Source organism: Bufo gargarizans, chromosome 9 (assembly GCF_014858855.1).
Source record: "Bufo gargarizans isolate SCDJY-AF-19 chromosome 9, ASM1485885v1, whole genome shotgun sequence".
Taxonomy (NCBI): Eukaryota; Metazoa; Chordata; class Amphibia; order Anura; family Bufonidae; genus Bufo; species Bufo gargarizans.
The window spans coordinates 43,105,990-43,119,706 of NC_058088.1; the positions used below are offsets into that span (position 1 = coordinate 43,105,990).

Below are 13,717 nucleotides of genomic sequence, written 5' to 3' on the forward strand. Positions count from 1 at the left end.
TATGCTGCTTCAGCTAACCGGATGATGACTCAGGAGGGGAACCTTTTCCTTGGATCCGGAACCCGGTTACAGGTCCTTTACTACCCTCTCCTAGTCGGCAGGCTTCAGGCCTGCTATGCTCTCACAGGCCCATAGCCTGGCCTTCTCTCAGACACAGGATCATTTCTGACCTCTGCTCCCACTGTCTGACTCCTGCTACTACTTCCTGACTGGGCCTTATATAACCTAGGGTTCCCTAGCTCCCTCTAGTGACTCAGAGCTGGAATGACACCCTAGCCGGCCTGCATATGCACGTTTCACAGTAACAGGAAAATACATAGCATGACATTGACAAGATATTCTATACCAACCTCCCCATAAATACAGGGGGAACGACAATACCCAAGTGACCCTTCTGTAGTGACGGGCATTTCGCTCCTGTACACTACATACCCCGCTGCTTTAAGCTGAGTACGACCTCGTACTCCATCAGGGCCCGCCCAACTGGAATCATGACCTGAAATAGAGGAAGACACATGCATGCATACATATATGTCATTTACACTCTTATCAGACCCAATTGGCAAAGGTGAAGTCTGGTGACAAGGGGCGTCGTTCTCTTTTTCACAGGATAGTGAGTGGAACGGGGGCGCTGACCTGGCACAGCGGATGTTGAAAGAACCAGGATAGACCATGACAATAAATAAGTCCATAATAAAATTAACCTCTCAGAGGCTTGCACATAGGAAGTCCATCTCTGGGCACATATACTTGAATAAGGAAACCGGTTATTAAATACTGTCAGCAGCACATATATAAAATGACAATACAGGACTCTGACAATACCAGGGCCATGTTATCCTGGCAAGTCCTGTTTACCCTTTAAAACAGTGCTGACATAAAAATGTCTTTTCAACCTGAAATGGGGGTAAAAAAGGGGTAAAATGGTGCAACACTTTAAGGCACAACTGGGATAATAGCAGCAGACCGGATGTCCCAAACATAACAAGGGCAGCTGGAAGCAGTGGTATACAGTGGCACACCATTCAACTAGGATGCCACCGGCCGTGTGTAACTGGCAGCAAGCTTGACCAGCTCTGCCAACCGGAGGGACTAAACGGCCATTTAAGGAGATGGACATGAGGGAAAGAGTACTCACAGGCGAGTGTCATGTTCTTCCTCGGATGACGAGTCAACGTAGGGAACCTGCAGCAGTTGTTCTGGCAAGGCCGGCCACATTTGGAAACCGTCACCCCTGACAATCTTTAGAGGGGGAGGCTTGTCTTTCACGGCCTCCATTTCGGCCTCCGTCCTCGGAAACGGGAACCACCGCACGCCTCCTGCGCAGCCGAGGTCCGCCACCCAATACACCCTCTTGCGTAGGGCCTCTAGTTCAGCTTTCGTGCAGGTGAGCGGGGCTACCGGAGGTTCAGGGGCTGTGACCGCTGGGGTAACGATGGCAGCTGCTGCTTGACGCCGGGCCTCAACACATTCCTCTGCCCGCCGGCAGCTGTCTTGCCGCTCCTTCTCTTCCTCCCGTCTCACCGCATCCGGAGGGGGATATCGCTCTTCCAGCCCCTGCAGCACGATGGGCTCCCAGAAAACGTCGGGACTGAGGTACGCCTGGCCATGCAGATGGGTGGTTCGGGCCTGTTCCACGTGTTCTCTCTCTGTCTCAACTGGCTCTGTCCTCTCTTTCTCAGAGTCCCAGTTCTCAGCCGGCGCCTTCGGGCGAGTCACTGCGGTAGCGTAGGGGCCCCTTAGACTTTCGGCGGGGGTGTACTCAACGATCTCTCCCACAGTTAAATTATGGAGATGCTCCGGGAGATAGTGCCGCTTCACCGATCGCCGGTTTACATAGAAGTCCCGGCCAGTCCCCAACTCCTGGATAAACCCGTAGCCTTTCTCTTTATCAAAGGACACCACGATCCCGCGGCGCCTTTCCAGCTGGGGCTTACCCGGGAAGGAGTCTCCTTGTATGGACTTGGCCATCTCTTCAAACCGCTTTTTCCGGCTGGTGTTCTTTTTCGCCACCGCGGCTCTCAACTCCTCCATAATAGCCGGCCATTCTGCGTGCTGGCGACGGATCGGTGGGGACTCAGGTCGGGTGATACTTAAGTCCATGGCCTGGGCCCAGGGGGTGGCCGTCCAGGCTAGAGGGTCCCATGGCCCCAACTCAGGAAAGTCCGGAGGAGTGGCGCCCCACTCGCACGAGGCCTCGGTGCACGTGGTATCGAACTCCGGCTCTTCCGCATACGCCATCTCTTCACTCACTGGGTGCAGAGTCGACACTGACTCCTCCCACGCACTGGGCCAGTCTATCTCCATCTGAGCCCCGCCTCCCAGGCGTAACTCTTCAAAGCAATCAGCCATGTCGTCACTCCTCAAGGTGGGTGGCGCTCCAGGGCAATCGTCTCCTCCTTCTTCTTGGAAGGTTTCGGCGCCAAATATTCGCGCCTCTGCACATCCTGATGGCGCAGTAAAAAGCCTCATGGCGTCGGCGGCCATTTTAAGTGTCCTGATGCCGCAATTCACTGACAGCAAGCAGGATGATGAAAAGTCCAATAAAACACTCTCCACAAATGCGATTTTCTCTCTGGGGGTAGCGCAACACAGTACAGCGTCTCTGATTCCTCCCAGGCACAATTGTAATCCACAGATTTTAGAAATAAAGGTTACAGTCTTCGCAATACGGTGGTGGAATAGTTAAAGCACACAGTTCACACTTCTCTGCACTGTAGAAGTATGCGGATCCTGTTCGTGACGCCAAAAAGAGCGATGCAGTGTCCCAGGGGGTCAGTAGTGTATGCTGGGCTTTGTAGTGCAGATTGACCACTAACCTGGGATCCACTGTCGTCTTCAATTTTGGTCAAATACTGGAACAGGCAGGTATTAAAAGTTCGTGACGCCAGTGTCAATTAAACGGTGACACGCCGTGTAGGATATGGTGAAAGAATGAAGCAAGCACAGGATAGCCAACCAAAACTGGAACTTTTACTGAATATCAGTCGAGTATAATACATGGACAGCAGTTGGAAGCGCAGTTCCATGAAAGACAGGTTGGTTTTCCATAAGAATACAGGTGGTTCTTGGGATTACAGAATGGCCGGTCACTAGCAATGTTTAATACAGAGTGTTGATTGCAGGAGATGCAGTACAGGCGGCTTGCACACTATTCCTGACTGGTCCTGACACATGTGACTTTCTCTCCAAGGTCTAATGCCCTTTATCTGGCGTACCCTTGAAGCTGTCCTTATCTAGTACCTCCTCTGTTATCTTGAGTACCTCTTGCTTTATCTGATCGGCCTCTGTGGTATTCTGTGTCTTGGCTTGGTGACTTGCTTATGCTGTCTCAGCTAACCGGATGATGACTCAGGAGGGGAACCTTCTCCTTGGATCCGGAACCCGGTTACAGGGCCTTTACTACCCTCTCCTAGTCGGCAGGCTTCAGGCCTGCTATGCTCTCACAGGCCCATAGCCTGGCCTTCTCTCAGACACAGGATCATTTCTGACCTCTGCTCCCACTGTCTGACTCCTGCTACTACTTCCTGACTGGGCCTTATATAACCTAGGGTTCCCTAGCTCCCTCTAGTGACTCAGAGCTGGAATGACACCCTAGCCGGCCTGCATATGCACGTTTCACAGTAACAGGAAAATACATAGCATGACATTGACAAGATATTCTATACCAACCTCCCCATAAATACAGGGGGAACGACAATACCCAAGTGACCCTTCTGTAGTGACGGGCATTTCGCTCCTGTACACTACAGTGTACCAACTATATGTAATAGCCCTGGCCAGCTCTACCTGCAGCCCTCCAGCTGTTGTCAAACGCCACCTCCACAAATGCTGGCCTGTATTTTACTTGCTGGAGCCTGTGCAGGCATGCATGGAGTGGGATTTTAGCAACAGCTTGAGGGACGCAGCATCGCCATCCCTGTTCTTGTATATGGGCACTCAGTGGCCTTAGTTTACAAAGAATGATGTGCACATTACATGTTGTAATAGTGTCCCCTCGCCCCTTTAGTTTTTAGTACTGTCCTGGTTCACCCTCCCCCACATTCTGGTACAATGCAATGGCCCAGTATGTTCAATTTGCAGTGGTTCCACTATCTTGTGCCAGACTGCGCTCTTTCAATCCGCAAATGTAGTGGCATTTTGAAATGTAGGCCTAAGTTTGAGTTGAGGGATTTGAATCCTAAGTTGTTATTGATATTGTGTACTTTTTAGAATTAGACTGTTTGTGGGCTATGGGTGGCAAGGCATATTTTAGGTGCTTCGGTTTCTAACGTGCCAGTATTGGGCACCTTGATGGGATCCGTTATTTCACCCTCCTTGGCTTATATTCTACTGGCCGAGTATTGGCCACTTAAATGGGACACATGATTTCGCCCATATTTATAACCCTTGTTAATGGGCGACTATTGATGGCCACTATAGGGGCATCCTCAAGGGGCACTATATAGGTTAAAAAAAACCAAATGCACAAAAGATCGTTTCCAAATTTATCATTTAGCCCTAGTAATAATCAACCAAATTTGAACATCAAATAATATCTAAACACTCTTTTCTGACAAAAAATATAAATGAACATAAACTTAGATGGCTTCCAATTGCCAGGGTAACGCCCCATGTGGTGTCAAAAAATATGCGTTGAAGTGGTCCCGGACAGCTGCACCGTGCCGGGTCCCACGCACACCGCTCTGATTATGACTCTCAAAGGAATGGCTGAGGGAATCTTCTAAATTAAAGCCATCCCGTAGACGGACAAAATTATGCAGAGCACACGCTGCCTTCACGGCCGAGATAGCGGTCTCCAATTTTAAATAAATGGGAGAATGGAGAAAGCGCCATTTGTTAGCTAAAATCCCGAAGGCGCACTCCACCACCCTGCGTGCCCTTGTCAGCCGGTAATTAAATACCCGCCTTGCAATGGAGAGTCCCCGGCTGGAGTACGGCCTCATCAGATGCTCCCCCAGCGCAAAGGCCTCGTCCGCCACAAAAACAAAGGGCATAGCCGGAAAAGTGGTCCCAGGCAGTGTGGTGTTCCCCGGGAGGTCCAGCTCATTATTATTGAGCATTTGCCCAAAGGCAGAATGCCCGAAAACTGCTGCTGCCGTAGGACCCCACATCAATGTATCTGAAGCAATAGTTTGCATCACACACCGCAAAAAGAACAAATGAAAAATATTTTTTATAATTAAAAAATTGACTCCCGCTCCTTATGGGCTTCTGAAAGCGGATGTGTTTGCCGTCTATTGCGCCGACACAGTTTGGGAAATTGCAGGATTCTAAAAACTGATCCGCAATTTGCAGCCAGTCCTCCTTCTGTGGTTGGGCCATCACAGCAGGATGAAGGACGTCCCAAATTGCCACGCAGGTTTCAGGGATGATCATACTGGCTGTGGACTTCCCAATGAGAAAGGCGAAGTGTAGACTGGCCAATGACTGTCCGGTAGCTAAATACCTGAAACAAATGTAAGAAAATAAAGAGACATGAACGGATGCTTTTTATTTCGTTTTTCATAGTCAACACTATCAAAGGCAAATGGAAAAGCCTGAAAGACGCCTTTATCCGCCATCGCCGCAAACAAAAGGAGCAGAGGAGCGGATCGTCCCCAGGCGCACGCTCCAGTTATGTGCATGCAGCCCAAATGTCATTTTTGATACCGTGCACCGAAATGCGGAGGTGAGTCAAGGGCATACACATTGAGGAGAGGATGTGGTATGACATTACATACATTCAATTTCATATGGGGAACATACTTACCTATATTTTCCACTTCACAGCACCGATAGTAGCTGGGAACACAGCCAGGCGCAAGCTGATGAGGAAGAGGACGAGGGCACAATCATCGACAGTGAGCCCGGACCATCTATGGGGCCAATGAGTCCTCCAGCCCCCCCCCCCCCCCCACACTCCGACTTTCGTCAGCCCCATGCAGACTGTCCAAGCCGTACCAGAGGCAAGTCGGCAGCCCCGACATAAAAGGAGGAGAACCGAGAGGCAGGAGGACAGGCTAATCGGCTGCCTGGATGCCCTGGCACATCCTGTGCCAAAACTTAGCAGCGATGCATATTTTCTCCTCAGTCTAGAGGAGAAAATGCTACATGTGCCGAGACATCTGGTCACAAAAGTAAGGGAGGAGGTGACCAACACCATTGATAAGTATTGCCTCCTTATGAGCTAGCAACGTCTAGCAGTGCCCCACAGCAGCCCCCACAGCAGCCCCCACAGCAGCCCCCACAGCAGCCACCACAGCAGCCAGCACAATATGGGCAACAATATGGGCCACAATATTGCCCACAATATGGCCCACTACATCCCCAACATGCACAACAACACCCTCACACATACCCAGCACACACATACACACAAAGTAACATACAACACCCTCTTGAGACATGGCAGACACAACACACATCATACCCATATCCCTCTTCAAGCACGGGCCCAAGCACCTCCACCATCACCACCACTGAAATGCCACCCGCCAATCAGTCTCGCGGAGCCAGAGAGACACGGCGGGATCCCGAGGCAGAGTTTTCTGGGCCGCAATATGAAACCCTTTGAGAAACTTAGAAGAGGGAAATTCTCCGGCTCAAGGGTTTGGTAGCCAAAAAGGGCACTTATATAGAAAAATGCTTGTAATATTTTGATGTTATTTATACTACATTGCTCCTTTGTTTGTAAAACAGTTTAAACACATTTTATTTGGAAATGTATGATGTGAATACATTCACCAAAGTTAAAAAAATTGAAACAACTGTTTGGACTATTTTTGGAAAGTGAGGGGTAAAACATGGCCAAATGTGGATACATGATGCATGTATGGGATATCTATGCCACACGTTGACAACATACACATCACATACCCCCCGCACAAACACTCATACGTCACAAACAGCAAGAGAAACAGGGCGAAACTCAGATCATGGCACAACACACTGCAAATGGTTTAAATGGCCACAATAGGCTGCTTACCGCAAAGTAATGACCAGTCTTTCCTCTGGTGGGATGCAGTCCCGCATGAAGGTGTCCTGACACTGCAAATGAGGAGACAACAGCACCAGGAGCTCGTCAAAGCTGGGAAACAATAAAATGTTCATGGTTAACTATACAAAAAGCACAAAACACTTAGCTTAACCATTGCAAAAACATTGCAACCACGTATACGTACTAACCTGTGGATGGACATCCTGGTGTAGTCCAAAAACTTGTCCTCATGGGCACGGAGGTTGGCATACAGTGCCCAGAACTGGCCCCTCTCCTGTCTATTCGCAATCACAGGATGGACCCAGAAACGTCGCCTGCTGTCCCGCCTTCTCCTCAAGCGTTCCAGGTGGATAGCTGCAACAAGTGCCGCAACACGTCGCCGTCTATAGCATTCCATGATGACTACAAACCACACACTCTACCAACACACATGGAATTTCACACCTACAATGCCCTAGGATTGGCCAAACTTCATATACACAGGGATATTTGCTGATTGCACAACACTGCAGTCAATCACAGAAACGCGCGTCAAACGCGCGTTTACTATTGCAAAAAACGCGCATAAAAACTCACACATAAAAACGCGCGTAAAACGCGCGTCTCAGAAACGCTCAGGTCTGAACCCAGCCTAAGAGCTGGACTAAATATGTGGGGGTTGCATTCTGGGAACGTAAGGAAGAGTGCTTTCATTCACTGACAGCAAACATATCTTGAAAATGCTGATGCATTGACACAAAGTGTATCAGAAAGCTGTAGAACTTTTCATTTCTACGGTCAGTAAACTTTATATATACTTGTGAAACGATTAATTAAATGATATAAATCTGTGGACTGGATTACACTGCATTTTATTTCTCGGAAATTGCTCCAAAACACATTATTAGCAAAGTTGCATGCTGTGCTTTTATTTGTGAATAATTATATTGAACTGAACAGCCAGCAGGGGGCAGAAGTATGGTTTCCACACTCTGGTAACCCACAGATGTGCTGCTCCTCACCTCCAGAGGCAGAAATATCCTCAGGCGTTAACACTTAAATGTGTGAAGTACGTCAAGCTCTTGTCCTTCGTTACCTTCATCTGGCCTGCACAGCAGTAAAAGATGTTTGTTTTTTTACATTGGTTTCACAAAGGTATAATTTATTTTTAAAGAGATGGATTTTTGTAATAACACTCAATTTCTTATAAAATTAAGAACATTATAACTTACATGGGAAATCGCTGTACTACACACCAGTAAAATGCTATAACATAGACTTTGTATTCGTATCCGGGGCTCCATTTAAGCACCATTCTTTTTACACTTCCAGCTTCTAATACTAGGGATCGGAAATGTATGCATTTGCATATGGCTTTTATTCTGGTCAACAGGAGCCATGTACAAGTGTTTAGGGATTAAATGGGTATTCCGGTTATAACAAGCTATCCCCTATCCACAGGTTAGGAATACCACTTTAAATCCATTAGTGGTGAAAGCTGGCTGAATGGGAGCGTAGCTGCAGTAACCCAGCATGGCCACTACACAATTGATGGCGCTGTGCTTCCAGCTCCGTTCTCACTGAGTACAGCTGATCGGTGGTAGTGCCAGATGTTGGACCCCACCATTTTGAGATCGATTACTTATCCTAAGCATAGATCATCTATAACCCAGAAAAAAAATTGTAAGGAGAAAACACTTCTAATCCTGCTGCTCATAAAGCTCTATTGTTCATGAAAGTTTTTAAGATCTTAGTGGATATAAGGTGACTTCACGTATGCATTTTCTGAGGTCACCCTTCTTCTGATATCTGGCACCTGTAAATTATGCAGTTCCTCTGATATTCTTTCGAGAAATTTCGGAATAATTTGACAATTGGATGTTACCAGTTGGGGTTGTGCCCCTGTACACTCTTTGACAAGGAGCATGGTAACACCCAGTTATAACTTTATACATTTCTAGGTCTACTTTAAGCTTGCTGCGATGCAGTAGTTGTCTCTTTTTATTAAGATAAATCCAGACATCTATGTAGATTAATTTGATTATAGGAAGTGTACTCATTTTTTTTTGTACAGAGCCCCATCTTTATGGTTTCCTTTACAACATCTTTATAGTTCAATTATCACATTTTGGCTACCTTCAGCCGCCACTAGAGGGAGCTTATGGAAGGTTTATTAATTCACTGAGAGCTGTAAAAATTCCTCTGTATTGGTAACACAATTAGGACTTTCCCTGTCACTGGTGGTACTCTGTCAGAAATTGAAGGCAGCATGACTATATTTCTGGGGGTTACACATTTGATTTAGTTGTCTTTACAGTTTTTTTGTCTTCTTTTTTTTTGCAGATGTGCAGGATTAACCTAACAACAGCTCAGAAGAGGGAACACCATTTATTATTCATGGTGGTATGCATGATCACTTGTTATTTGTTCTGCTGGTTACCATATGGATTAGTGTCCTTGATCACAACATTTGGAAAGCCTGGAGCAGTTTCACCCACAATTAGCATCATACCATCTATTCTTGCCAAGAGCAGCACTTTTATTAATCCCCTAATTTATATTTTTATGAATAAACAGGTAAGAAATTGGAGGGTTATTGAGGCTATTACACATTTTTTTTATTTATATATGTATTGATATATTTATTTGTATATTTATTTGTCTATATTATATTATTGTATATTATTTTACATTGCATATAGACTATTTTTTTGCAACAGATATGCCTCTAATTCTTCTGTGATTTAGATACCCTACAGCTGGACTGTTTGCAAGGTAGATTTATTGTGGGTTCTAAGGCTGAATTCAGACAGCTGTTCTGATTTGCATCCCCAAAACAGAGTTATCTGGACATCTGCATGATTTAATTGGCGCGTCCATTGAAGGAATGAGCCTCCGACTGAAAACAGACAAGAACCATTTACTTAAATGGGTGGGCATGCTATGCAATGCGGTCTGGATATCACATGATGGAAATTACTGACCTCTGAATCAGGCACAAAGGAAATAACCAACTAATTACTGCAGTCAAGAAACCTTTAACCACTTCATTACCGGATTGTATATCCCCCTTCCTTTTTAGGCCAATGTTTCAGTTGTAGCAATGGACCAATCTAACTGCAAATAACTAATTCATTTCTGAGCCAACCAACATGTATTTGATATTATTTTTCATGGAACACCTTAGACATTTCTTTTGTGCCATTAGATGACAGGCATAATATTTTTTTAAAATATTTAAGGAGAAACTGTGAAAATGATGAAACAATGTGTGTATGTTTGTATATTTGCACACACAAATTCCACTATACTATTGCTAAAACTAATATATTTATTATTATTTTTTATGACTGAAAAAGGGGGGATTCTCAAATTGGAGTGAATAAGCCATCTAATTCTACTGTTATTGTGGTGTCCACCTTGTTTAAAAGATAAGCAATTCTATTAGGCCTTGATTCTCAAATTGGGATGAATAACCTGTCTTGTTCTACTGTTAGAGGGGTGTCCATCTTGTTTATTACATAAGCAATGCTATTAGGCCTTGATTCTGAAAAAGGGGTGAATAACCTGTCTACTTCTACTGTTATTGGGGTGTCCTCCTTGTTTATGATATAAATAATTCTCTTAGGCCTTGATTGTCAAATTGAGGTGAATAACCTGTCTACTTCTACTGTCCAAAGGAACGGACAGGGGCAAAAGTATTGCTGGAGCCACTAAAGTAGAAGCAGAAGAAGTGTGTGGGGGGGGGGGGGGAGTGGTAGCAGCAGCCACAACAACAGGCCAGAGCTGCCACTGTCATCCAGCAGTCACGTTTTAACGACAAATCCTGCTGTCCTCGGTCTTCAACATCATCTCAGCTGACATCAGACACCCACAGCCAGGAGTTGGTCGGTTCCAATGACACCACACTTAGTTGGCATGGCCCAGGAACAAGCTCTGTGCCCTCATCTGTCCAGAACCTACCTCTTTCCTTTGTTGCTCCTTCAGCCAGGCAAGTTACATATGCCGCCAGCTCTGCTCCACTTTTCAGCAAGGAAGATATTATTGATGACAGTCAGGAGCTACTGGCCAGCCCAAATTTGGAGGAGAGGTCCACTGCTTCCTCCTATAGGCGTGAAAGTAGCGACAATGACAGTTGCGTGGGAACAGGTGTTGCAAGTGGTCAGGAACGCAGCCATGGGACTGGTGAGGGTGACATAAGTGACGAGCAGACAATGGTGGATGATGATGTAGCCGATTGCACGTGGGAGCCGGGTGAAGAGCGGGCTTCATCATCATCAGGGGGTGATGGTGGCCGCTTGCCCTTGAGACAGTGGCAGGGTGGCAGTGTGGGGCTGAGCCAACAGGGTGCAAGCGTGGCTGTGAGCCAGCGGGTGGCAGCAGTGTTAGATCTGGAGCCAAACATGCTTAGGGTGGACCGTATGCTACTCAGGCGCTTACCTGTCTGGAAACAACTAGCGGGGCATGGCTTCATAAAGGCAGTGGCAGGCAGTCAGCATGGAGTGGTGGGGGTAAAATGCTATACTTGCCAGTGTGAGAATTTATCGTCAAGTCACTTGAGGACATCAGCGTGGCCGTATGTAGGATCTCTAGGCAGAAGGTGAACAGCAGTCAGGGTGCCAATGTTGGCACCATGGCCCTGCATCAACCCATGGAGCATCACCATAAAGTGGCCTGGGAAAACTGTTTCGCTAATGTAGTGGTACAGCCTGATGCATCTCCCAGCAGCCCACACCCCTTCTCCAGTAGTCAAGACTCCACCAACTCAGCAGCAGGAAGCTGTGTTTCCTTCCCATCATCTAGTGCTCTTGATGCTCCTCCTACTCCCCGTCACGCGTTTAGCCAGCAATCGATCACTGAGGCAATTGGAAAGAAACAACAGTATGCGTGCACTCATCCAACTGCGCAGGAGCTGAACATGCTCCTGGCCAAGTTTGAAAAAAACAAAGGATATTTTGTGTGGTCTTCCAAGCCGCACAATCAGCAGCAGTCCCAAACAACAGAAGTAGGTCTCTTCTCCTTTCTTAACCAAAATAAACTGCAATTCAGGGTCCGCGCTTGAACTTTATCAGTAAGGAACAGTTCACACACAGCAACACATCCGCAAGACGATTTTATCTCGATTCCAACCAATTCTAGCTCCTCGGTCTCAATATCCACCAGCAATCACAGCTCTTTTATCCTTTAAAAGGAACACGACATCATAGATCCCTCAGGTTTTGTATATCACGCACTACACTTTGTACATAACCTCATAGTAATTAATTTTTTTAATGTGTTTTTATATAATATTTTTACGTTTTATCCGACACATGGTGCGTTTTTTATTATTAAATAACTTTCTATATCTCAATCTGCCAATTAACTATATTAAGAATTATAAACAAAAATAAAAAATGAAAATAAAAAGTAAAAAACTGATCTATATGGATACCTTCATTGAAGTATGAGGTGAGGGTGTGGTCGCAGAACATGACACCCATGGCCAATATGTCTCACACCCCTACCCTGTCTTACAAAAATCCCAAAATTTCCAATTCTGAGTTAAGGCCCTTTGGTGGTAAAGACCCAAAATCTTATATTTTCTTTGATTCGCACCTGGACATTTGGGAGACAAAATTACTTCCTCTCCAATTTTCAGTGACTGTTTCAAGTGCTATAAATCTTAAGCCACATGGATTAGTGTTGTGATGTGTTTTGAAATGATTAGTAATACCAATTTGAGATCATCTGTCTTTGTACTTTTATCCTTTATAGATTTTGGGTAAAAAAAATGTGTTTCTATCCAAGTGTTTTACTTCATTTAGAGATTTATCCAGTACTGTATATGTGGTGGATAATTTTTCTCCAGAAACTGGGTAGTTAATTGTTCTGCTTCTTTTTTTTTCCGAATTGCTCAACTTTAGTGCAATTTCTTTTCATACGGCGAAATTGACTTTTTGGCACATTTAGTAGCCATCTTGGCAGATGGCAACTAGATTTTAAAATGAAACTGTTCTTTGCTACCTCCTTTTGATAGGTACTACATTTAAATGATTCAGCTTCCATCTCTATTCTTAGATCTAAAAACTCCACAGTTTTGGTATTAATATTGGGAGTGAATTTTAGGTTATACTGGTTGGCATGATCCACCCTCCCAAATGAGAAAGATATCGTCTATATACCTACGCAATAGCACCAGGTCTGCCCCCAGCCCCGGGCAGTTTTTTGTAATCCTGTTCGCATGCCGCCATAAATAAATTAGAGTAGCTGGGGGCAAACCTGGTGCCCATGGCAGTACCGGTAATCTGCAAATAATATTTTGAGTTCAATAAAAATAATTGTGGCGCAATACAAAATCAATCCCATCCAGTATGAAGTCTTTCTGGTCGGTAGCTTATTTGCTTGCCTGAGAATTTTTGACACAGCCTCAATACCTTGTTTGTGGTTAATACTTGTGTAGAGTGCACTTACATCCAATGTTGCTAATATCCAGTGTGGTTGACAAACCATTTTTTTCCCAGTAAATTGATTACTGCTATAGTGTCTTATAAAAATCTGTCCAAATATTAGGACCGATTGGATGTAACTGACCCTATGCTGGAAACAAACAGTCTCCCTGGGAGATTCAAAGGATCCTTGTGGACTTTAGGAATACAGTAAAACACTGGGAGTGTACATGGGGTCCCCAAAATAAAATCGAACTTAGATTTGTCAAGTATTCCACTATAATAGGCCTTTTCACACATATTTGTCAATTCGTTATGATAATCTTCCATA

The 13,717-nt window shown here is 45.4% G+C and overlaps 1 protein-coding gene across 1 annotated transcript in view; it reads left to right on the plus strand.

Moving 5' to 3' along the window:
* The window catches only part of LOC122919395 (pinopsin-like), a 109,427-nt gene that overhangs the window by 75,309 nt on the left and 20,401 nt on the right, over positions 1-13,717 (plus strand). The window contains exon 3 of the mRNA XM_044268399.1: positions 9,302-9,535. Coding sequence (XP_044124334.1) covers positions 9,302-9,535 — 234 coding nt within the window. The remainder of the gene's footprint in view (positions 1-9,301; positions 9,536-13,717) is intronic.